General features: G+C 48.6%; 1 protein-coding gene across 1 annotated transcript in view; it reads right to left on the bottom strand.

Moving 5' to 3' along the window:
* Nucleotides 1-4731: 4731 nt before the first annotated feature.
* Nucleotides 4732-25352, bottom strand: part of LOC146178756 (immunomodulatory peroxidase-like) — a 110616-nt gene continuing 89995 nt past the window's right edge. The window contains exons 4-14 of the mRNA XM_084578526.1: nt 24552-24802; nt 23457-23592; nt 21910-22133; nt 20654-20851; nt 19270-19425; nt 18188-18292; nt 16165-16664; nt 15042-15352; nt 11927-12096; nt 10636-10741; nt 4732-7006 (exon numbers count right to left, since the gene is read on the bottom strand). Coding sequence (XP_084434652.1) covers nt 6925-7006; nt 10636-10741; nt 11927-12096; nt 15042-15352; nt 16165-16664; nt 18188-18292; nt 19270-19425; nt 20654-20851; nt 21910-22133; nt 23457-23592; nt 24552-24802 — 2239 coding nt within the window. The 3' untranslated portion in view covers nt 4732-6924. The remainder of the gene's footprint in view (nt 7007-10635; nt 10742-11926; nt 12097-15041; nt 15353-16164; nt 16665-18187; nt 18293-19269; nt 19426-20653; nt 20852-21909; nt 22134-23456; nt 23593-24551; nt 24803-25352) is intronic.

Raw genomic sequence — 25352 nt, 5'->3', positions numbered from 1 at the left:
AAAGACGGTACAAAGGGGCAGTCTATGTAGATGTCGCCGAGTATAAGGACAAGAACGCATTTGCAGTTGCGGTGGTGGACGGGTGGGGACCCTTGATCGCCTCCGGATCAGTCAAAAGCCGCTCCCCAGAAACTGCAGAGGAAGCGGCGATAGCACTAGCTATTACTAGTAGTAATGCTGACCTGATCTTCAGCGATTCAAAAACAGCCATCCGAAATTTAGCGAGGGGCAGAATATCTGTCACAGCGAGGCGATTGCTGAATCGGGCCACGGGGCGAGGGACTACGGAGGCGGAAATTGTCTGGGTACCTGCACACTCTGGGAACCCTGGGAACGAGACGGCTCACATGAATGCTCGAGGTTTCGTCAGCCTAGTAGGTGATCCGGACGTTCCGGGAAGGTCCACGATAGATGGGCTGGTATCCCAAGGACTGGTATGGCCATCTAACACGGAATCGTCCACACATGCTCTCTGACGAAAATACAGTTTTTGAAGAGGCCTCAAGGAGAGAAATTTACTAAAACTAATCCAGGCATACGTAATAAGCAGAATCAGTTACGCCACGCCCTACCTGGACATCAAGGCCGGCGAAAAAGAGAAGTTAGACTGCCTGATTCGAAGATGCGTTAAGAAGGCGCTAGGACTGCCCATGGGTACCTCGAGCCAACGACTGCTCGAACTCGGGGTGCATAACACGTCGGCAGAATTGGCGGAGGCGGTGCGAGTCTCCCAATTAGAGAGACTAAGCACGACCGAGACGGGCAGGGTAATCCTTGCAAAAGTAGGCCTCAACCCAGACAGGGTAGTTAAAAAAAAAGTCACAATTAATAGTGAAATCAGGAATGCCTTGGTAGTTCCCCTCTTCCCTAGGAATATGCATCCAGAATTTAATGTCGAAAGAAGGGCCAAACGAGCTGAAGCCCTAGAGCGACGGTTCAAGAACATGGGAGCAAAGGAAGTAGTCTATGTTGATGCGGCAAGTGGCAGAACAGGTGCGGCGGTAGCTTCGGTAGTCGATGGCCGAGGGGCACCGGTACCCGCGGCAGCCATCAGAGGCCGCAACATAGAGACTGCGGAGGAAGTTGCGATAGCGCTAGCTTGCGTAGGAACAGAAGCCAAGTTCATAATTAGCGACAGCAAAACTGCCATTCAAATTTTTGGGAAGGGGAGGATATCGCCGGAGGCGGCCAAAATCCTCACCCAAAGAACAATAAATAGGAAAATTCAGTTGATTTGGACACCCGCTCACGCTGCCGTCCCTGGTAACGAGGCGGCTCACGAGCTAGCCCGAGCTCTCTACTTCCGGGTAGCCGTCGAGCCCCCCGAACACTGGGCATACGACGAGCGTCTGCAAAATTACGGGGAAATCATCGACCATTATAAATTGGGACGTAGACTGGTACCCCCGCCAGATGTTAGACTTAATAATAGAGAAGCTGTCGCGTGGAGGCGGCTACAAACTAATATGTTCATGAACCCGGTCTGGGCGTTTCACGCGCTACCAGACTTTAGGGACAATGATCTCTGCAAACACTGTGGGGCGAGAGGGACCCTCGACCACATAATTTGGGAGTGCCCACAATCTCCAGGGATAGGGCAAAATATTACAAGTAGAGAAGCCTGGGATACCCTGCTGCGAAGCGCGGACCCTACGATCCAGCACCGCACCGTCCATCTGGCGGAAGAGGCCGCAAGAAGCCAAGGGCTACCTGCCAGCCTCTAATCCGCGGGCGCACGACTCCCCGTTTCCGATGGAATTAAAAGTTGTACAACCAACCAATCCATCTATCCATACCTGTCCCAGCCCCATCAGGGGAAGCCTTGTGCGGACAGAAGAGAAAATAGCGAAGAAAGGAAAAAGAAGAGGGAGAGAAAGACGCGCGCCGCAAAACAGTCGTCGTCCACCACCGAAACAGTGGCGGGTGTAATGACTGCCTACAACAGATACAATTCGGTGGCTGGCTAGCACCCGCCGCAAGCGGCGTTGACCTACCATCCCAGCTCCGTAGGGCCAGGAACTGCCACCATTCACCACCTCTCGCCAGTCCCTCAACTCATGCTGTCGTGTAGAAAGTGTGTCCCTCTTTCCACTACGGCTCCCCTTTCTCTCTTTCCACTTTCACTCCCACCCTCATCCCTTCCCTTACGGCGCGGTTCAGGTGTCCACAGAGCAAGTGTGACAAATACTGCGCCTTTCCCTTCCTGTGAACCAACCAACCCGCTTTTGCAGTGTTCTGATTGGCCGAGGCGGAATGCCTGCAATGCTACACTTGAACGCGCTCCAAGGAAAGCCACGCGACAGGAGCGATGGTGTACCGTCCAAACTCACTCTTTACGGAGAGAGTGTGATAGATCTTTGCTTTCCTATAAACCAATTATAATTATATGTAGCACTGCAACCAATGCTGACAAGAGGCCAACGATGGGAGGCATTCTATAGGACAGGAAGGGTAGGCTTTCGCCATTCTCTTAAGATACATTTTTTTCTTTCTTCTCTACTTTCCCGCCGGTCCGCACGAGACAACAGAGGTTGCTAGCTACAGAGCCAGTAGCAGGCCTGTTCATTTTCTTTTCCTTTTTCCTACAGCTACAACAACAGTGCTGACATCGCACAGCACATGGACGCCTCTTCGTTTCGCGTTCATAGGAACGCAGCCACCGGTGGTCGGGATCGAACCCGGGTACTCCGGCACAGTAGTCGGGCTTCGATTCAGATTGTTTTAATCACTAATTTCATCACAAGGGAGGCCAGAACGCGATCTACCCCAACCAGCTTACCTCCGACGTAAGTGATGTTTTTCTCTATGGCGTCAGCTTACTTAAACCCCTCCCCACCAAGTGCTTACAGACTTAGGTCGTTTCTTTCTTTCTAGCCCCGCCGGGGTGGTGCAGTGGTAAGACGCCCGACTACTGTGCCGGAGTACCCGGGTTCGAACCCGACCTCGGCGGCTGCGTTTCGATGGAGGCGAAACGAAGAGGCGTCCGTGTGCTGTGCGATGTCAGCGCACGTTAAAGATCCCCAGGTGGTCGAATTTACTCCGTAGCCCTCCACTACGGCTCCTCTTTCTCTCTTTCCACTTTCACTCCCACCTTCCTCCCTTCCCTTACGGCGCGGTTGTGGTGTCCACAGAAAACAAGTGAGACAGTTACCGCGCCTTTCCCTTCCTATAAATAAATCAGTGAAATCTTTCTTTCTAAAGTTGTTCACAACCTGCTTCGTTGATGCTCTCCTCGTCACAAGTTCACGATGGTCTACCATCCCCAAACGGTCTTACTGAGTGCCTTAACCACACTCCGACGGGCATTCTGCCTACGCTCGTTTCCAGCCACCATCGTGACGGACACACCAATTTACCTTCCGCGATGTTTTCCTGCAACTCCTCACAGCGAGGCACTCTCGGCTAATCACCCTTTTATCTCATTTATGGCCGCAACGTTGTGCTGCCCTATGACTAAATACTTACTATTGCCTGATAACCCTACTAGTATTGATTGATTAAAACTTTATTTTCCACCGATTTAGGAGGCCCCCTACTCCCCGCTCCTGGCACGCAGGCCTGAGGAATTGGGGCTGGGACCGCCGCGGCTAAGGACTGGCGAATATACATTGGTTATCCGGGACGGCTTTTCGCTTGTCAGTGGGGACGTCGCTTCGCAGCAGGGTCACCCAGGCTTTTCTACTTTTAATGTTGTTCCCAGCGCCCGGGGACATAGGGCATTCCCAAAGTATACAGTCGAGGGTCCCCCTCGCTTCGCAGGCTTTACAATTATCATTTTTTATCTTATCTATCTGGGTGTGAAACAACAAGGCAGGATTTGGGAAATTTCCCGCTTGTAATCGCCGCCAGGCTATGGCCTCTTTATTATTTAAGCTAGGATCTGGTGGGGGCATCAGACGTAATCCTAATCTATAATCTTGGATTATTTCTTTATAGGTTTGCGAACGTTCGTCCATCGCCTGGCAGGCGGGCGGCTCCCTTTTTGCCCGGAAGTAGAGATCTCGGGCTAAATCATGGGCCGCCTCGTTGTCGGGGACGAACGTGTGTGCTGGGTAGCTAAAATCGATCGCAAAAACCTTATCAGTATTTATATTTCAGACGCCATAGCTCGTGGAGGCACCGTCCGCAGCTTTGCTCCCTACCTATTTGGCGCCCTTCAGACTGCTCTAAAACGCCGTTATGACCATCATCATCGAGAGGCTCACTACCCTCCGGGCTTCCTCGTTCTCCTTTGGCTGCCAGCCCGTGGTGTAGCACTACAGGAGAAGTTATTGCCAGGTCACGTGGGTCCTTACCACACTTTGAGGAAATTCAGCTTCGTCACCAATGAAATAACGCCCCTATACCCCAAAGTCGCCTTCCGTGATGCCACCCGAAAAAATCGCGCACGTCACCCTTCGTAGGCCTCGCTATTGCCGCTCACCCGCTCGGTACGCACTGGGACTGCGCATTCCCTGTGATGATGTAGTGCTACGGGGTGTTTATAAGAAGAAAAAAAAAAACTGTGAAAAGACGAAACATAATGAAGAGATGAGGCACACACAACGAATGGTCTTCCAAGTGGGCCTATCTTCTCTGTCATCCGTATTTTCACTGTTCTTGTAAGAACATGTTCCAACTGACCAAGATTTCAACTCTACAGCGTAGTCGACAGGCGACGAGGATGTTTTGGGCGGAGCTCTCGACGGCGCCGACGATAAGGCTGGAGCTGTAGTATGAGCTGTTCTGGCGCGGTATTCTATACTAAGGACTCTCGCTGTAGCCCCACAGTGGTAAAGCATCGAAGCAGAGATGATACTCAAAAATACGATGTGAAACGGGGGCAGCAGTCTGCCTTCTTTGAGCCCGCGAGGCCATCTCCGCTGCCTGCCGTTCCTTTTTTTATTGAAACTCGAACAGAACACACGCACAAACATTTGGCTCTTTACATCGCGACGAAAAAAATCTAAATAAACAATGGGAGGCCCGTTGGCGAGCACTACAACATTGAAATGGCAGTATCGCTGAGGAACGTTGACGAGAACGGAAGAGACGATATGCGGTGAACGGGCAATTCAACCTCGGATTGAAGTCTTCTTCTGAAGAACCACATGACATCCTGCAAGACATCCTGTTCACATGGCCTCGGCCTCTTTCGTAAATATACCAGGTGGTCGTTCTTCTATCTTCGGTGCTTCGCCGCTGCTTCCACCATACTTAGCGACACTTGGGCGCGGTGTCTCCTTGAAGATTAGCACAGAACGAAATGTTCCTGAAACCCTTTGACAGAGTAACATAAATTCCTTTCTGGTCATCGGTGAGATGGCCTGTCCGCGAAAATCCGAAATTCTCAAAATATTGCTACACAGCTGATTGCTTAGGCAAGGAGAAAATTTTTGGCAGAACTCGGGAAGCACGTGGTGTCTCCTCAGTGAGCGTGCTTCTGCAGCTTGGGCAACGTAATAGCAGACTTTTCGTCGTTTGCAACATGTCACCGCGTTGGATATTACGGAGCCCTGATGATTAAGGATGTATGACGAAGGCTCTTCGATGTTTGTGTGAAAGTTTTCGCAACACGTTTCTAAGACATCAAGTAATGACTTCTCAGCTGCCATCAATCCATATCGTAAGGGTGACAATGGACTATGCAACCTTTTATATGGTCGTGTTCACCAGTTTAATTGCTGTGTATAGACACCAGTAGTGATGGGAAAAGGTCAAACCTCATTGTGTCTCGATGTTTAAAACAAACCGCGAGGTGTTACAAAGTTTCCCAGAGTTGCCGTTATGTATAACACCACGCATCACGTTTTTTTGTTGCAGCCACAACACGGCTTTGCTGGGGGAAAAAGGACTGCTGCTTGCTGCAGCTCGCACAAGCGAGTCCGCCAAAGTTGATAGCTTGCAAACTAAACTGACGTCACTCAAACACTAAAACAGAAAGCGTTCTTCAGCAGAAGGTTCCACCAGCCTCTCTTTGACACAGCTGCATGCCATATGCAACAGTTTTCATTTGTTCGTCCTAGACGCTTTCACGAAAGATGCGCAATCGAGCCCATCTGCAGCTGGCGCTTTGTCGCTCACGAATCATAATAGCTGCGCTAATCTCAGCAGTTTATGCGAAAATGCATCGACATCCGCAGGTGCTAAGCAACGCATTCTTCCGAACGCATCATTACCTTCGGTAATGATGCGTTTAGCATTCACTGTTCGTGATTGATGCGCATAATATTTGTTAAACAGTTCCACTCGCCTATCACATGGGTCTTTCAGTGCCCGTATGCCACAAGTAATGCAGTACGACCGCCATCTTCACGTGCTTTGAAGTGGGACTTCATTTTCCCGCAATATAACGATGGTTTTCCCGATTTTGTTGTCATCTCGCTGCAGGTGACATCAACTGGAAGAAAGCGGGCTTCTGAATCAATAATACCTGTTCAACCATGAGCTAAGCTGAAAAAAGGAAGGAATGTCTCTAGCATCCAACGCGCTATAAGGGGGACTGTAAGGAGAGATAAGCTCAACCACTTGCGCCGCAGCATTCGAAGTTCTTTCTCCACTGTCACCATTGTTCTCACAGTCCATCGTGTTTTCAATCGATGCACAGTGCAAAGTCTATAATGGCGCACTTTTGTTCACACATACACACGCACGTGGCGCCCACAAGCACACACACACACAAAGGGACGCGTCCCCTCAAGATGGCGCCGTCCTATGGTCCTGTGCACGTCTTGGAGCTGTCTGGGCCGCGGAGGGCTGCCCTCGTGTCTCAGGAAGTGACGTCACGAGCACGCGCGCACCGAGAAGTCCCGGGGAAGTGTAGAGGGCAGGTGACCGTTGCGCAGCAGCGGCAGCAGCGGCGGGCGGTATGGCACCAGCGGTGCGGTAGTCAGATGAGATGGCGGACGGGCCGTCCAGCGGCGGCAGCCACCAAGACCGGCCCGGCTACGTGGTGGCGCCTGGTGGCACCTCGATCCAGGCGTCCATGTTGAGGCCCCGAAGGGTGGAGCAGGGCACCTCTGGGTTGCTGCGGAGAAAACGTCCGCGAACAAGTCACAAAGGCGGTTATATGAGGATGCATGATTTCGCTCCCTCGGGAACACAGTAGCCCGAATACTGGTAATTCAGCACCGCCTACAGGCAAAACTGAGAAACTTTATGAGAGTGATCAAAACTGCAATCAATCAAAAGCGTTCGTTGTAGTCCGTTCTATGGTTCAGATAAAGAATGTTGAGCGGAATGTGGCCATCCCAGTCCGCTTTTCCGTGTCCGCACACTTGAATTTACCATGCACAGGAGCCCCTTTACAGTTCTATTATCCGGAACCACAGTGTTGCATCCACATAACAAAACTTCGGCAAAAATAAATTTCAGTGCATAACTTTTAGTGTTTTCAATGAGCGTGATAGCTACGAACTGTAGCTACGAAATCTACATCCCTGCATACAAAGGCGGTCCCTCCTCTGCCTGTCTTGATGCCAACAGCGGCCGTGCATGGCGGTACGATGCAGTTCAGTCTAGGGTGCCTTGATAAGAGCGAGAGACGCGGTACTATCGAGATACCCTAGTTTAGTAATTTCTCGAATGGTAGCAGCACTTTTGCTCTGAAATTGCACTCAAACACGAAGCAGAGCGAAACATATACAGCGCTTTTGTATGTGGGCTTCTGATTCTGAGCTTCTGACATGCCTTTGTAAAACTCAGTACGCGCATAACACTGTATCTCGAGACGCTAGAGAAGTGTATGTAGCTAAAGCAAAACACGCTTTGCTTTTCAGGTTTTGTGTTTTGATAGCGGCAGAATAAATATAGGTCATCCTACAAACTGTGAGATTAGGCAAGTTAGTGTTACATTTACGACTTCTACAGACAGCGCGGCTGCCGAAGACAGCTCTGTTACCGGCGGCCTTTCTCGCCGCTCGCTTCGCTGACGCTTCTACGTGCGCGTCGGGCATATAAGATTGATTTCGACGCATATGCGGCAATCCGTTGCTTGAAGCGGATCTTTGCTGTTGTTGGTGTTGTTGGCGGGGCATCTCTTTATAGCAAATTTAGCGCTTTAATTCGATTTAAAACCCCATATATTATGGCCGCTGAATTGATTCTGGTAACAGCTGCTTTTTCAGCGCTTGGCTGCATTCGAATGTGAATGTGAGGAGAAATATGGTTTATATAGTGGTATTTACTGCTTTTGAAGTGAGCGTATTGTGACATGCACTAAGACATAGATAAGGTTACACTGCTATGAACATATATAATCTGTGATTTGCTCCAGCTTTGAAGTGTCGGCGGAATTTTATTTTAGACGTTAACATCCCTGCCTTCCATTTTCATTGCTATCTATCTGTCTATTATAGAAGTTATGGCAACGGAAACATCTGTAGACGACATCCCCAATTTTTATTGTAAAATATATAATGACCAACATTATAGGCACGTCGACGAGCTCATTTATGGAAACCGGCATCCGTCTGTATGAGAATACGTTAAACTTGAAATTCAAAGGCAAAGCTTTCGAAGCTCTAAGCGAAACCAAGAAACGCGGTCAAATATATGTGTTTGGATTTCGAGCATGGGCAGTGCGAACTATCAGCGAGCACTTGCAGTTGGTAAGCTGCTGCATAGTTGGTTCGTTTTGAGTTATCGCGCACTTCTAGATATTTGAAAGGGAGGAGGAAGATGAGGAAATGCAGGAAGTCTAACCGGTAAAAGAAGCCGGTTTGCTACCCCACACTGGTGGAAAGGGGTGAGTGGATGTAATAGTTGTGGATGCGCTGACCGAAATTAAATATTTGAAGCCTCGTAGAAACCGCGGGAGGCGACATTCGATGGTCGGCTGTTTAAATCAAGATAGGTTTTCGCATCTGGCACCCCAGAGGGAGGAACAGTACCTTCAGAAGCACACCAAAACTGTGAAATTTGGTGTTGTTAGATTTTGTTTGCCGAGTTATATAATTTTTCGGTGCCATATAACGATTTAGAATATGCACCGTTACATCTCCTTTGTTCCCAGCGCATCTCTATCCGATGCAATGCTTACGAGAATTTCATCACTTCTGAGGTCTTACGCACTACGCGCAGGATATTTCCGTAACACTGCTTCTGCTGACGGAACCACATTCAAAATGCATTAAGCGCATTTAACGCAGACTGACGCTGGCCCAGAGGACCGCAGGCAGAATCGGCGAAGAGGATGGCCCCCTGAACACGTTCTGCCCTTGGCGGTAGCGGTCTCTTCCGATCACATTCTCTTTGGCAACAGAGCAGGCTCACTGTCGGAGCACCTCTCTTTTTTCCACTGTGGTGCTGTTTGATTAAGCAGTTGACTGTCCTTCTTTTTGCGGAATTTTACTGCAACTGCTTCTCAACAAACGGTTTTTCCACCTTTCTCCACGGAAACTGTTCTTGTAAAGCTTGCTTTGCCTCATGGTGTGTCCTTCAGTGGCGAAGCGCTCTTTCAGTTTATTTCTAAGTTTGTTCCAGACAACAAAAAAGGTTTGCAAAATGCACACACTGCCTGAAAAGGACAGTTATGCCCCGCCTTTAAATGTACGATGCGACAGCCGGCGACCGCTTTGCGATGGAGGCGAAAAGCTAGGCGTCTGTCTGCTGTGCGATATCAGTATACGTCAAAGAACCCCTGGTGGTCAAAATTAATCGAGCCAAACTATTCATAAAAAGAAATCACTAAAGGCAAGTACTGCAACGACTGTACTGATCAGCCATCTAGATACCCGCGGTTATTATACTCTGTTTTATACATCAAGTGCAACACTGCCAAATCAGGGGCTCTTGTTAGCGCTCCCCGCATCCGCGATGAAAAATAGTGCCTGCTCTTGACGAGAGGAACTAATAGTTGCTTTGTCTGCAAGCTTAATACATCTTACATTTGCCATCAATTTCATAAAAAGCACCTTTTTTAGGGAGAAAGGATAGAACTCGGTGAATTTGTATGTTTTGTTTGTCGCTTTCGTTCGTGTCGCGTTCTCGCTGCCCTGCAACCCTGCAAGCGGTGTCCTCCGCCCTGCGCAGCGCAGCCACCTCGACAGCCTCTTCGGAGAGGATTTTTTCTATAAGATCCGCACTGCGAAGATGTCCAGGCACGCGAAGCAAGTTATTGAAAACGCGTATGCTTGGAATAGAGCCCGTTTCTGCAAAAACCACTCGGGCTTTATAAACGAGCGCTTAGTCATACGCCTCCTCTTTTTTTTTTTTTCGGACTACTTGCGTAGCTTTCGCTGCGTTGCAGCTTATCTATGAAACAGAGCATAGGGAACCTGCACTGGCTAGGCGGCGCTGCATTTGTTCGGCAGAGCGCCTAAAAAAATGTTGCTGTTAGCCGCTTGGGTCGCGATAAACGACCGAGCATATTCATCACTGTTATAGATACGCGAGTGACAGATAACGTCCTTGCTAGGCGCTCTCGATGTAGCCCTGTTATCTGACACGCCATGCAAAGCTTTGACAAAGCGTGCAATCGGATCCCTGTAAGCTGATGCAGGTGGCGTGAAAACACCCTACGAAAGCGCCTTAAAGGTTTTTGCTGTTCTCGTTGGGATATGTGTTACAAGCACAGCGATCGGCACAGCAAACTTCACTGCAGGATACCTATAGCTGCAGAAAGAAACCAGTTGATGAACCAAGTGGGGAACCCACCTCTCGGACACCGTCCTGAGGACTTCCCGCTGCGTCGTCTCGTGACCAATGCTGTTGTCGCAGATTATCTTTGATAGCGTTGTCCTTCGCAGTTCAGTCAGCTGGGCTGCAAAAGCAAGAAATGTTTATTACGCCTCCACGCAGCCTCGCAGAGTATCCCCACGCTGTACGGAGCAACTAAATAAATTGGCTCATACAGGATTTTCTATCACGCTACGGTTGTGGCTCGCGATGTGTTCTCTTTCACGTACAGTACGATCTATTGTTAAAGTGAACATGAGATCACCTGTCATGAACTCTTTGCAAAGCTCTGCCGCCGACCCCTGGCAAGAAGCGATGGCGTCAAGTATACATGCCCGAGGAGAGCAGTCAGCCGTGCTTAGTGCGCGTGCACCTTGTGCGATCGTTAGCCTCTGGCTCTCTCAGAATTGATTGTAAAGCTCGGCCGCAAAGTGACCTCACGTTTCTTTTAACAGTGGACCATACTGTACATGCACCAAGTGTAGAGTCTTTGTCAAAAGTATACGGCCCAAGAGGTTTGCTTCTGAGCATTGTAACGTGGCTGCTGGCAGCATTACTGTAAAATGAATATACTCTAAAGGAGAATGAGGGTGAGATTTGTCATCTACTAGGTTTAGAACGCTAGAGCTGCTTTACGAGCCTCGTTACAGGGCTTGGAACAAAAATCCTTGGGCCGTATACTTTTAACAAAGACTGTACGTACGTCGATCAGCATTGCTCTCGGATCGACTCGATTGTCGTCGTTGCTTATACCTTTGCCGCGAAACTGACTGAAGCAGTAGTCCGACATTTTGCCAGTGACGCAGACGACGTTACTGCTATGTGATACGAAGAAAAGTTTAGTTTGTCTATTATTTATTGGGACGTCTATGGAAGAGCTACCACGTTTTTAAACAACGTATTTCCGCACTTCATACCGGTACACAGCATTCATCACGTCTACATGGAAAGGCTTGATCTTGATGGAAATTTTTAGCTTCGTGGAGTATTTTCCAGTTGCTGCAATTGTAGCACGCGCTCGGCAATCTCATTCAAGTTAGTAACCCATAAATCTACTTTTACTACACTGAAGTAGCACCTACAACCTATTCTCGTTCGTACTTTTTTACTTGCGCTTGGGAAAACGTCCTTCGTTCAATGAGCTATTTTACGATTGTCAGTGTCATCAATCAGTAAATCAGTAGTAAATGAGTTCCTGCAGTACATAATACGTCTGTGCGCGTGCCGTTCAACACGCGTCGATTCAAAGATGACCCTGCATCGCACTTACCCGGCGTAAAGCTGCCAGCCTGCCCGCCGTGCTCGAAGTAGAAGCGATCGCCGTATTTAAGCCGCCAGAACTGGATGCCCAGGATGCAGCCGAACGTGGGTCCCACAACGCCACCGGGCAGCGAATACTCGGACACGCCGCCCGTGAACAGGTCGATGTCGTTCACGTGCCTGCACCGCGGACCGGAATGAATATTACATCGAATGCCTCCAAGGCGGGGCTAGAGCAAGAGCAGCTGGGAATGAACTAGTAGGCCAAGCCGCACAACCGTAAAAAAATAAAAGCATTAAGGGAAAGCCAGTATAGGCTCATGAGTGTCCGTCCGCGTGAAGTGTGTCAGTTCTTCGCGAGATTTCGGGGTATACTGCGAGATTATGATGTCATCACCCGGTGACGTCATTGGACATGACCGAGCGTGGCGTCATGGCCGGACGTGACGCCATTGTAAAGTCACATTCGGTCACGTATAATAACCGGAACTGATGTTATCGTGTATTCACGTACGGTCGTGACGTCATGTCCGGTCATGACCGATGTCACCAGTGACTCCGCAGGGCGTCCGATCTAGGGGTCCATGCGGCGCATTTCATTTGGTGCTTCATCGAATGCCGCACCACACAGCATACAGAAGCAGACGCAGTAAAGCAAGATTTAGCGGCGTTTCAAACAAAGGCCTTCACCTCATCACACTTTAGTGGTTGAAAGTGCCTTGAAGACATTTTAATTTCAGCGCCGTCTTATTGAAGCACATAGAGAACCGTACCACGTAGGCGCGCTGTGCAGCTCGTGGGCAGCAAGCCGGCAACCTCTCTTATTTGTCAGAGAGCGTGATCAGCATAGTCAATGGACGAAGTAGATGGAGAGTTTTACTAGAAGCCATAGACTCAACGCAGATTTCCGAAATGCAGTAAGTAAAATTCTGTAGACGAGGCTCTCGCCAGAGCCTCCAATATAAGCCTTATAAGACACCAGAACAATTCCACACTTTTCCGTAATTATTAGTTCTGGGGCACGTCGTTCGTGGCGTCTGGGGAAACGTACCGAATGCAGTTTGAGGATGCCGTAGAAAGTGGCGCTAGTGTTACTAGAAAGCAATGCAAGCTTGCTAGATGAAAAACTAATTGATTAAGGCTGAAGCCTTTCTAGGCTGATGGTGAAGTTTGTGTCCGTAGAAGTGTCCCTCCGCTGGATGTCTTCGCCGCATGATGACAGATGAACTAAAGGTTGATAGTGATAGGGTTGGATAAATGTTGATAGTGATATGTTTGCTAATTGATGAACAGTGATAGATAAAGGCTGATAGTGATAGATAGTGCTGGATAGTAATAAATAAAGCTTGATAGGATACATATGGGTAGATGTAAGTAGGTTGATAGTGATAGAGAAATATTGACCATGATAATAATGAACAAAGGTTGATAGGAATAGGTAATGACTGACGGTTAAGGAAAAAATGAAAAAAAAAATAAAAAGGAGGAGGAGGAGGAGGAGGAGGACTATGGAACACATAATGCAACCGCGCGAAGCGACAGGGGCGAAGAGAAGAAAGCACAGGACAAAACCTGGTTTTGTGTTGTCCTTTCTTCTATACTGAAGCGCGGTTGCATTATGCATTCCATAGTCAAGCACCAGCTAGCCCGCCTTCGGCTGTTACATGAGGAGGAGCTGGCTTTCGCCGTTCAGCGAATCGCCAAGAGCAATCCCGTAATTATACTTATTCCTACATGTACCGTCTCTTCCTCAAAAATGTTGTCCATGCGTACAAGGGGAGGGCTGGAAAGGACGCTCGCGAGAGCTGGAACTTTTCAAAGGAGAACGCTTTCCGCGAGCCTCATCCCGCGCCAACAGGCTTCAGAAGGCGATGTGGGCATGAGCGATAGCGAATCACGGCAACAGATCATGGATCGCGCTGTGGTATAAATCTCTATTCTATCGCAGATCGTGAAATTTGCCAGTGTACATAACGATCGAATCAAGAGAAAGTTCCTCGTCTTGCTGATCACCAGTGAGTGGCGGCAGTAAACACATGGAGCCCTGGTCCGTCATTTAGGGCCGGCTACAGTCCATTTGCGCTCGCGTTCAGGGGACTGGTGCCATCGCTCCAAGAAACTGAGGGGCGACGGAGGTGTCGACACAGTGCCGCTGCGTGGTTCCCCGCAAGTGTGCACGGGACTTAAGAATACTGCTGCCTTCCTGCCTGACTGACTGTCAAAGCACTATGTGACATTTCCACCATAAATGTCACCCATGGTGATGATAGTGATGCTCTAACTTTTCCGGCGGAATATGTATTTCTGCGATCCGTGTTTCGGACTATTTTACTATTAGGTCGTCGCTAACTTTGTGTCTCCTAATTATTGGCTATACATGCTTAACTTAAACATTTCAAAAGTAATGCATTGCGAAATAATGACCCCTTGTTGCCTTTAAACTTTCTTATGCTCCTAAGGACACAGTCCACCAATGTGACACTGTAATACTATCAACGAAATGCTCTAAGACCTCATGTACGTTACTTATAAGAACATAACAAGGATAGAATAATGTCATTCCACAGCAAAACCACTGCCAGGCTACAGTACTCCTTCAAGCACCTTTATATGTTGCAACTGCACCAGCGCAACGTGACAACATCGATATTTGTTTTGTCAGGAAACTATGCTCTTCTCTTATAAATAAACTCCGTGTGGCCGATTAATACCATCGTGTGGGCCTGTTGGTGAGGCATCATGGAGAGGAGCAGCGTAAGAAACAAGGACACAGGACTAGCGCAGTCCTGTTTTCAGTGTATTCTTGTGTCCTTGTTTCTTGCGCTGTTCCTCTGCATGATCCGTGTGGCCAATATAGATTGCTGCTAATGGCCACCATGCTCTTGCATTTCTGTTCTCCCGTAACGGCGCACTGCCTTTTGCCACGGTCCTTGGACAAGGTTGTTCGACGTCTCCTTCCTTTTTCATAATCCACAAAATGATCGCCGTTCACTGACTGCATTTTGTTCTCTTTACTTTGTTCCCTATATCAACATTGGGAAACTTATTCACAAAAGTAGTCGCGCGCTAACCCTCCTCCTCCTCCTCGATAGAGAGGGAGAGAGAGAGACGCTTCTGCTACTCACGCGTAAAGCCTCTGCAGCCGTTCCCTGACCGGCCTGGGCATTGCGCTGTCCAGGTGCTCGAACTTGGTCACCCGCAGTCCAAAGCAACCTTTGAGGTAGTCGGTGTATCCGCGGATGCCGTGGTCCCTGCCACGCTGGATGTTCAAAGAGATGAGGTCCAGGCCGAAAGACTCGTTGTTGAGCCGGTAGAGGTGGTTGGTCACGTCGTCGGTGATGAAGTTGTCGAAGCGTTGAGAGCTCTGGCGCGCCAGCCCTCGGATGACGCGCTCCATCAGGCCGTCGCGGAACTCGAATGGCCGGAAGAAATGCTCCTGCACACCGAAGTGGTTGTGAAACAAAATTATTTAGAAAATAGCAAGAACCCCTGCTGCTGTCGTTATTCAAGGAGACAGACATGCTCATACGTTCAAGGGCGAAAACGCAGACGCGTTTAGCATTTCTCGTGCTTACAGAAGTGAAATATCTGTTGAGCGATGAGCGCAGGTATTTAATGTAAACATTTCCTTACTCACAGAAAGACGCAGACACACTCTAACATTAATAATATGGCTTCCTTGAAAATGATGTCATATTTAAGGGCGATGTAGCTGCTCGATTAGTTGGCCGGCAGCGTGAAATAGTCCCACTTTGAGTAGGTCCAAACTTCTTGCTGTTACAACTCATCTCTGCTGGAGATTTTAAGGCGAAACCTTATAGGCACATGAGCGTCCGTGCGCGCGTGATTGCTTCATGAGATTCAGTGGGATAACGAGAGATTGTGACGTCGCACCTGGTGACGTCATCGGCCACGCACGCGATGGCGTAATGCAGTTCCTCCATGTCATGTCTAATAACCGGAACTGGAGTGATCATAATGTCACTTCCGTTCATGGCCGATGACTTCACTAGGCGATTCACGCATATATTAAGCTGAGCCCACCGAGCATTTGATGCAGGCGTCCGTGCTGTGCTTTTTATTTGGTGCTTCCCCGAACGCGGCACCACACAGCATACAGAAGCAGGCACAGTAAAGCAGGAACCAGCGGCGTATCAAACAAAGCATTTAGCCTCATCGCACTTTAGTGGTCTAAAGTGCATCCTAGAACTTTTATCCATGACGGAGGCATCGACAGGGCCTACTAACCTGGAGGGCAATGCGCGCCACACGTCCCCTAGAGTCGATCTGCATGAAGTCCCCGTTGAGGATGGTATGCCCGAAGCGGTACGCGGCGCCTGCGAACTCGTTCAGCATAGACGGGTCGATCTGGCGGTTGTACGTGGTGTATCCGTAGGGTAGCACCTCGAGGCCGAACTCGCGGTGGAACGCCTTGCCGACCACCAGCGGTAGGAACTCGTTGTAGGTGATCATCTGCAGCTGCCCGACCACGATGCGCCGGGCCTCCTGGTAGATGCGCTCGTCGTCCCAGTGTGGGTTGATGCGCGCCAGCCGCATGGCGAGCAGGTTGTGCTGGCGAAGCCACAGGGTGTGCATGGCCGTCAGCCCGGGCTGCTCGTTGACGCGCTCGTCTCCGGCGCGGAAGCACAGGTCTCCCAGCTCGGGCCGGCTACACTTGTCCTCGGTCGGGTGAAAGCTGGCCGGGAGGATCATGTCCCCGCGACGTCCCACGTCGAACTTGAGACGCCCTAAAAAAAGAGGACGACAACGGAAATTGTCGTAAGGCATTTTGCACTTTGTGTAACGTGATGATACGGTAAGGTATGGACGGTGCGGTATAGTATGGCATGGTATGGCACGGTACGGTATTGTTTGGTAAGGTATGGCATGCTATGGTATAGTATGTTATAATAGGGTATTGTTTGCTATGGTATGTCATGGTATGGTAAAGTATGGTATGGTATGGTACGGTATTCTATGGTATGGTATGATGTGGCACGGGGGGTGTCGTTAGGTGTGGTACTGTGCGTAAAGAATGGCACAGTATGGTATGGTAAGGCCGTTGTGGTGTGTTATGGTATAGTATTGTACGGTATCGTGTGTTAGGTATGCCACAGTATGATATATGGCACGGTGTAGTGAGGTGTGGTATGGTACGTAAGGCGCATTATAGTGTGGTATGGTATTGTTTTTGTGGTGTTATAACATGAAATGATATGGTGCAATGCCATTTCACATGGTTTGCGGTGTTCTACGTTTTCAGTCCTACATGCAGGATATGAGCAACTCTGTAGTGCTGCACAATGGACTAATTTCGATCATCTCTAGATTTTAGTGTGCGCTCAGGTTACCTAGTGCGCCCACAGATAACGTTTCGATTGAGTGAAATAGGCCGCCGAGGCAAGGATTTAAACAAGCAACCATCGGAACAGCAGAAAAAGGTCCAAGCCCCTGCAGATATTTATCATACGATGGTGACTCTACGCTCGTGGGAGGAGAATATCTGCAATGGAGTTCTGACTGTCAGTAACGGACAGGACACGTTTTTGACGCGCGTTCGGAATTCTAGAACATCCTCTAACTCCACAAAACACTATGGCCGAGTTGAGCACTCAAGTTCGAGCATTAAAAATGCAAGGTTGCCAGTGGGGATGCCCAGTAATACTCATTGGCTCTCTGCCGTGAAACTATAACAGCGCCTCAAACGTGGCTTCGTTCCGACTGCCTTATACATGGAGAAGCGGATCAGGAACGTGAACGATTTTTCCTCTCCAATAACGCAGAAATTAAAGTAAAAAAGACATTCTGCAATATCTGTTCTGCCCGCCCTTCTTTCACACCTCTGGAGAACATCAGACGTGCCTTACATCAAACTACTGTCAAACATTTCGAAAGCAACAAAAACTCCACCCTTGCCATTTTTCACAATGTCTTCCTACGCCTACTCTCCAAAACAGCCTCAGTACCGCAGCTAAAATTAGAAGCGAGCGACGTCCTTAATGTAAAGGTAGGGCGAGCTTTGCATTCAGTGGGATGGCCGAAGTCAAGTAACGTAGCAAATTCCTCAACATCTCAGAAGTATTCAGGGCGATCAGACAATTCATTTGGGTGATTAGGTTACGGAATACGTTCGGACAGCATGGCAAGTATAAGAGAAACTAGGTGTGTTTCCCCTGTCTATATAGGTGATGGAGATGAATCTGGCTGACGAGGACGTTTCTGATGACTTCACAGCAGCTCTACGGCAGACCCCAAGTGCAGAGACACTCACCATCACCCTGAAGCGTGCGAAGCTTGAGGCTGTCATCAAGCGAGCTGCCGTAAACCTGGGAGCCGTCGATGAAGGACGTAAGGGAGTCCATCTGCTGTCGCGGACCTGCGTGAAGACACACGCCACCGCTCATTCCCCAGTGCGTGCAATAGTTTAACAATCGCTTTCAGGTACTTCTGTTAGACCAATGCCTTTAAGGAACCATTTAGGCGATATGCGATCTCCCAAAGTACACTCAGCCTAGAGCCCAGCACCGATAGGCCAAGGGTCTCAAGCGCGTCTAACGCGGGCTGTATGCGACACGTGGGATCTTCCCATCAACTCCGCTGACCCAAAGATTAGAGCCTTTGCTTCCGAAGTGTGCCAGTAATATTTTTTCTTCCTTTTCTAGTTGATAGCTGATCTTTTTTGTCGCTGGTTACGCTTTCACGCAGGCAACTTGTTTGCCGTTTGTCATTTGTATTACGCGACTTGAGTTATTTCCTTTACAAATAGAGCCAGTAAAATTCACACCATCAATAGGTGTGAGTTAACGTTCCTCCTGTCCTGCATCCGAGGAGGTAGACAAAAATAAACCGTCCATATATGGCCGACAGGAGTGGTTCTCTCTCTCTCTCTCTTCTTTGCTTACTGGCCTGAATTACCCAGTCTGAAAAAATACTACAGAAAATTTTCGGTCGTTACGACAAAATGTCTGTGCTGGTTTTGACAAGAAACCTATTGTCGGAAAGAATATTCTATTGTCACATCAGAATTTTCTGTATTTACTGCAGAAAAGTATTACAGAATAAAAGATAACAGACAACCGGTAGAGAAAAAAAAAACTACAGAGATACAGAAAAAACTGATGTTTATGGCAGAACTACAGCATAGTTTGTGGTATTTTCGGCACGGTTTTGCAGTTTTTTTTTTTTTTGAACCCCATACGGCGTGATGAATTTGAGACCCTGCAAAGTAGTTCCCACAGCATCTTCAGCTACATTCTTTCAAATTTAAAATTTATTGCGGCAATGGTGTTACCGTGGTACACACACGAAATACTTGTCGCGATTCCTACACGGCCAAGGAAAGGTGGCACTTACCGAGGCTGCACAGTGGGCATCTGGCCGAGCGGGGAAAGTTCATGCAGTGCTCGCCGTACTTTCCGAAAAAGTGGTCCGTCGGCGGAATGTCAAAAGAGAAGCATCGAGGCGAGCTGCGCGTCTCCGTCGAACAGCAGTCGATCACATCGTTTGGATCTGCGCACATTTCGGAGAATGATCGTAGCATCTCACAAAAAATGGCTCTCATTTATGTAACTTCCTGATTCAACAGTGGCAGTCGCCACCTAGAGTGACCTCTCATTCTCAGCGCATCGTTTGATGGGAAACAGCGTGCGTTATGAGGCTACAGGAAACAGGCGGACGGTGTACCGAGGGTTTTTCTGGAAGGTCCAAAGTTAAAAAGAAGGTGACTGAATTTTAGCCCAGCGCCTATACCAATTTCTTCGGCGGACCTCAGGCAAGAGGCAGAATGCTTCAATTATTTTACTATTACCTCCGGTTAATTAAATTTAATTCTTCCTTTAGATGGTATGTTGCATTTGCAGGAATAGAGCTCGTCTTCCAATTAGTATAGCCGTAAAGAAACCTTTTCGTAGCGGGCCTTACAAGGCTCAGGAATGTCCCCCTTCAGGCAGGATAGGTAGCTTCACGTGGTAACAACGCCAGCGGTACGTCAGGCGTAGATCGGTCGGGCAATGCGCGCATTGGGTACCAACGCGGCGGCTATCAGCGAGGCCGCGGTCGAAACGATATTGACAACGAACCGCCGGGCACCCTTCTAGCGCTTAGGTAAATGCCAGCAGAGTGACGAAACATCTAGGTGTAGTGTTCTACGTCACAGGCGCTGTGTTATTGTTTGAAGCTGCCCATCACGTTGATATTTGTGGGCCCTGCAACGTGCGACGCAATTTTTTAGAAAATTTCGCTTCCTGGCTATACTTTTGCAGGAGGAACTCCAATTTTGCAAATTTAACAAACTCCTGAAGGGAAATAAATGTTAATTAGCACATTTAGTCAATTGTCGAATTAACTGAAGTTTTACCAGTCTCTTGCAGTCCTCCGTATCACCCATTATAGCTGCAGAGCAAAAATTAATCTAAAGCAGCTCTTTTTTTATGTTAGGGCCTTCTAAGAAACATTCGGCATGTACTAAGTCGAAAATCATCTTCGCTGGCTGCTTCGCAGTTTGTGAGCCTGCCCAGGTGGCACAAATTATTAGCCCGAAATTGGCACTGTGTTGGCAATGTAGTGGTCCTATGTTGAGTCGGATATTGCTGATATAGTGTCAATGTTCAGTCAATAGTTTGCGCTGCCTGAGATACTATCTTCGTTAATCACTACGTCTTCGCTTGGCTTAATCTCCCTCCGCCGCTTGAAGAGTTCTCCGGAATCAGGCGAGAGTGTAAGGTCAGTGTTTACTCACTGCCCAGGTCGACAATCTCTCCCGGTACGCTTGAAATGGGCGCCAGGGCGAAGTCATGATCCAAGAACTGTCCCCACTGCATAAGCATGTGCGTGGTGTCCCTCGAGGGCCGGTCTAGGTCCACGTGAACCGTGGTGGACACCATGCGCGGGTTCGGCAGGTCACCACCGGTCTCCGAGATGCGCGGCGCTGACACGCCTGCATGACAATGAAGTCCGAGATTAGAGCGTTATAAGGGTGAACGTATGAAATAATTAAAATAATGTGTGAATGAAGACAGCAGCAAACACGCAAGCAAGCAGAATAAAACTGAGCACTGAATGAAAATGAAGCCGGAAGGAAGGATAAAGAGAGAACTGAAAAATAAAAAATGCAAAAATATCGCTAAAATTTTAATATTGTGCCAAAGCGTTGTTGCTCAGATATTGCTCTTCTCTCACCTAGCTTCGTAAGGTTGAGTGAAATTCGACACACATTCGTCACCAATTAAATATCTGCTTTTATTGTATGGCTGAGGAAGTGCAGGGCCATATTGCGGAACTTGCCGTTGCTTTAACAATGCGTTGCTACTCAACTCTTATGCAATGCAGTTCTATGCATGGAACGCATTGCCCTCCAGCTTCTCCGCAAACAAGACAAGATTTCGCTCGGTGGTAGTAGCCTCTACCCAGGTGGCACAAACCAGATATCGGTCCAATAATGATACTGGTAATGAAATGGTCCTATGTTTGACCGGCCATTACCAACATAGTATCACTATTGGTCCAATGAGCTGTGCTGCTTGTGTTCATTAGTCCTTTCGTTCGAAAAATAAAACAATGTTAAACAAGAAAACAAGCTGCGGACATAGTAGGATGATAGGCGACCACAACCCACAATATTGCCAAAATTGGAACGGCTGGAACGGCTGGAACGGCCTTCCGTACAACATTGCTCTCATCACTTGTACACCACAGTTCATCGAAAATGTCAACTTTCCAGCTATTGTGATTATGTATTTTACTCTTGCCGCCCCTTATGTAACACCCCTTTTTAGGGGCCTTTAAGGTAATAAAACGAAATTAAATGAAATTGAACGAGAAATTCAGATATAGTGCTAGCGCACAAGAAAGGCACACACCTGTGTGTGTCCTTTTTGTGCGTTAGCACCATTGTCTGAATTCGCTCACCAACTAGCCCAATTAAGATCATTGAAGGTGAACGATACGGGTATGGCGACGAAGTCAGCTGTTATGAAGAGAGAGCGGACGACTCACCGTCGGCGTATCGTGGTGGCAGCAGACGGCGCATGCAGGAGAAGGCAGCTCCCCAGTCCGGGTGCTCGAGGTTGTTGCAGGAGCCGTCTGCCTCGCGGAAGGGGCCTTGCCGACACACGTGATTGCTGAGCCGCTGGCAGCGCTCGCGAACCACCTCAAGACGCGAGCCCGATAGGTCGGTGCGCGCCAAGCCGTGGAATTCATCCTCCCAGAACATCTTCATCCTGGCGGGGACAGAAAGAACAGCGTTAAAAGCTCTTCGTTCCTCCCATTTTTTTCAGCAACCACTTCTTTTCTCCTCTGACCACGAGGTTAAGGTGGCCACTCAGAGCTACCGTGTTCTTATTCTCTTCATACCTACGAGCTCATCTTCACCTGCATCACTGCAAGCCGCAATGACCTAAAACCTATGTAGAATATTACGCAGTTTCCATCATCATCATCATCAGCCTGATTATACCCACTGCAGGGCGAAGGCCTCTCCCATATTTCTCCACTTAACCCGGTTCTGTGCTAGCTGCATCCACTTGACCCCTGCGAACTTCTTAATCTCATCAGCCCACCTAACTTTCTGCCGCCCCCTGCTACGCTTTCCTTCCCTTGGAATCCAGTTTGTTACCCTCAGCGACCATCGGTTATCCTCTCTACGCACTACATGTCCTGCCCATGTCCATTTCTTCTTCTTAATTTCCACTAGAATGTCGGTAACTTGAGTTATTTCTCTGACCCACTCTGCACGCTTTCTATCTCTTAATGTTACCCCTACCATTTTTCGTTCCATAGCCCTCTGGGTTGTCCTCAACTTAAGTAGAACTCTCTTGGTTAGCCTCCACGTTTCAGCCCCATAGGTGAGTACAGGCAAGATGCAACTGTTGTATACTTTCCTCTTGAGCGATACCGGTAAGCTGCTAGTCATAATCTGCGAGTGCCTGCCAAATGCGCTCCATCCCAATCTTATTCTTCTTGTTATTTCCTTTTCATGGTCCGGATCTGCGGTTACTACCTGTCCTAAGTAGACATATTCGCCTACTACTTCCAGTATTTCGCTACCTAATGTAAACTGCTGTTCCTTCCCGAGGCTGTTGAACATTGCCTTAGTCTTCTGCATATTGATTTGCAAGCCTACCTTTCTACTTTTTCTGTCTAGGTCATCAATCATTATTTGCAGTTCGTCCCCCGAGTTGCTTAGCAAGGCAATGTCATCAGCAAATCGCAGATTACTGAGGTATTCTCCATCTCCAGTTTCCATATATATATATATATATATATATTTCAACTCGCATGTAGTGAAACGGCGAGTTCCGAATGCAGATGAGAGCCTTGTGCACATTTCACACCCAGACGCTTCTTGCTTATTGAATAATGGCGCCCATGCTTCAGCAGGACTGCATCAGAAAGTTGTACATATCTGCTAAGCGCCTGGTATTAAGAATTGACCCTAGTGGCATTTGACAGAACTTTGTCCGACAGTGGGTGCCATATCTCCTTAAACTGTGCGCAATTTCCGGCTGGGGGGCAGATTGTTTTCAGGCAGAAATGGCACTCACTTGTGTGATAGGATGCGCGTGGTCTCCTCGAAAAGGTGCGCCATCTCATCCATGGCGACCGCCTTGTCCTTGGCGACCCGGGTCTGCATGTGACGGGCTGACGCGGGGCATGAAGGTACCGGTGCCACACGGAGACCTGCACCGCCACAAAAGTAGCAGCAATGTAAGCGAATGAAATTCTTGACAGTAAATTTGGGCTACCAGCAGTGCCATTTCACCATTTCAATTTATTTACTTATTCAAATACCTCACAGTTCCAACCTCCCAATAGGGCTTAGCGTCACCGGAGTCGAAAGGTCTGTGTACACTCTTTGAATTCGATATGACAGAACGGGTTGGCTTCTTTGCATGTCGCATTCGTATTGCTTTCTCAATGCTCCTTAGCTAAACACTACGCCGAAGAATTGGAGAGCCTCCGCCTTCTTTAATGGTCTCAATATGACCACGTTGATGGCCCTCTGCCGGGTCCATTGTGGATATTGGTTAGCATACATGTGTTTTGCAAGCATTTGATTAATAATCCCTTCATTTCAACAGTAATATCTTACACATACTAATTTTTAATACGGTCATTGTATGCTACCAAATTCCCTGAAAAGGTTTCAAACAAGCCTTACAAACATGCCTGCGTGGCCTAGTAATAGCGTATCTTTTATTCAGGATCCTAAGGTACCGCAGTGTTCGATTCTCATCACATCCTCCCATCACATAACTTCTTAAAGCCCTAGTTAGTAACGCCATGTTATGTCGTCTCAACAAGCCGACGAACAACTGACCGGGGTGTCATTTTAAAATCCCACTTACCATATGCATGCTTGTAATTTTTCGCTCACAGCACCGACGCTAACGCCGACGTCGGATTTTCTGGGGAACAAGGTTTTTAACGACCACTTTAAAATGGGTAAAAGCGGCAACAAATGTCCTGCTTCCTACAGACGAGGAGCGGTTATTCCTTGGTGAGAGTGCTTCTTTACGGAACTCATAGTTTCATCAGCGCAGTTAGTCCCTTAAATAGCGACATCCTGCTGCACATCATAGGCTTAGCATGCGGAGCACTCAAGAGGGGCGAAGGAGGGCCAAAGTCCTGGACCTCACCCCTTGCTGCGTGATTCTTCTCGATGGCCTTCTGCTTGACAATGACTCGGTGTGCCTCCCTGGCTGCCTCGTCCAGCATGTCGGCAGGCACGCGGGACACGGTGGGCGAACTGGGATCCAGCGGGAACGAGATGCGTGGACGCCACAAGGGGCGCTGGCTGCGCGTACTGGCCTGGGCTAGCGCGGAGGGCGCCGCCAACAGGAGAAGCAGGGAACCCGCCAACATCGTGGCCAGGGCGCAGTAGAGCATTCTGGGAGGAAGCATAACGGCGGAATAAGACATAGGAAAGTGGACAAGGCGGCTGGAAAGGATGACATAGCACAGCATAGCATATCACGGCAAACAATTGCAGTTTCACTGATCGCAATGCGAAAGCTTAGATGAATGCGATAACGTCACGTTTACCTGCCCAGACTGAATCTGGTTTGATTTCCCAAAGCGACTCAGACTATGAGACACGCCGTAGTGGAGGGCTCCGCAAATTTCGACCACCTGGGGCTCTTTAACGTGCACTGACATCGTACATCACACGGACGCCTTGCTTTTCGTCTCCATCGAGAAGCGGCCGCCGAGGTCTGGATTCAATCTACCAGTCTGCTTTTGCTAAAAGGCTCAAAAGCATCTATGATCATTATCGGCGCTGTAGAATCGTCTCTTGAGCACCCCCCCCCCCCCCCCCCACACACACACATTTTTTTTCCAGAAAGCACATCGCAATACCAGGATAAGTTCGCGACAAGAGGGAAGTCGCGTTCATGTCGATTATAACTGCACGTAGAAAACTCAATGTCGCAAGCTCT

Source organism: Amblyomma maculatum, chromosome 9 (assembly GCF_055883805.1).
Source record: "Amblyomma maculatum isolate TAMU_Amacu chromosome 9, ASM5588380v1, whole genome shotgun sequence".
NCBI lineage: Eukaryota > Metazoa > Arthropoda > Arachnida > Ixodida > Ixodidae > Amblyomma > Amblyomma maculatum.
This window is presented reverse-complemented; position numbering and strand designations above follow the sequence as displayed.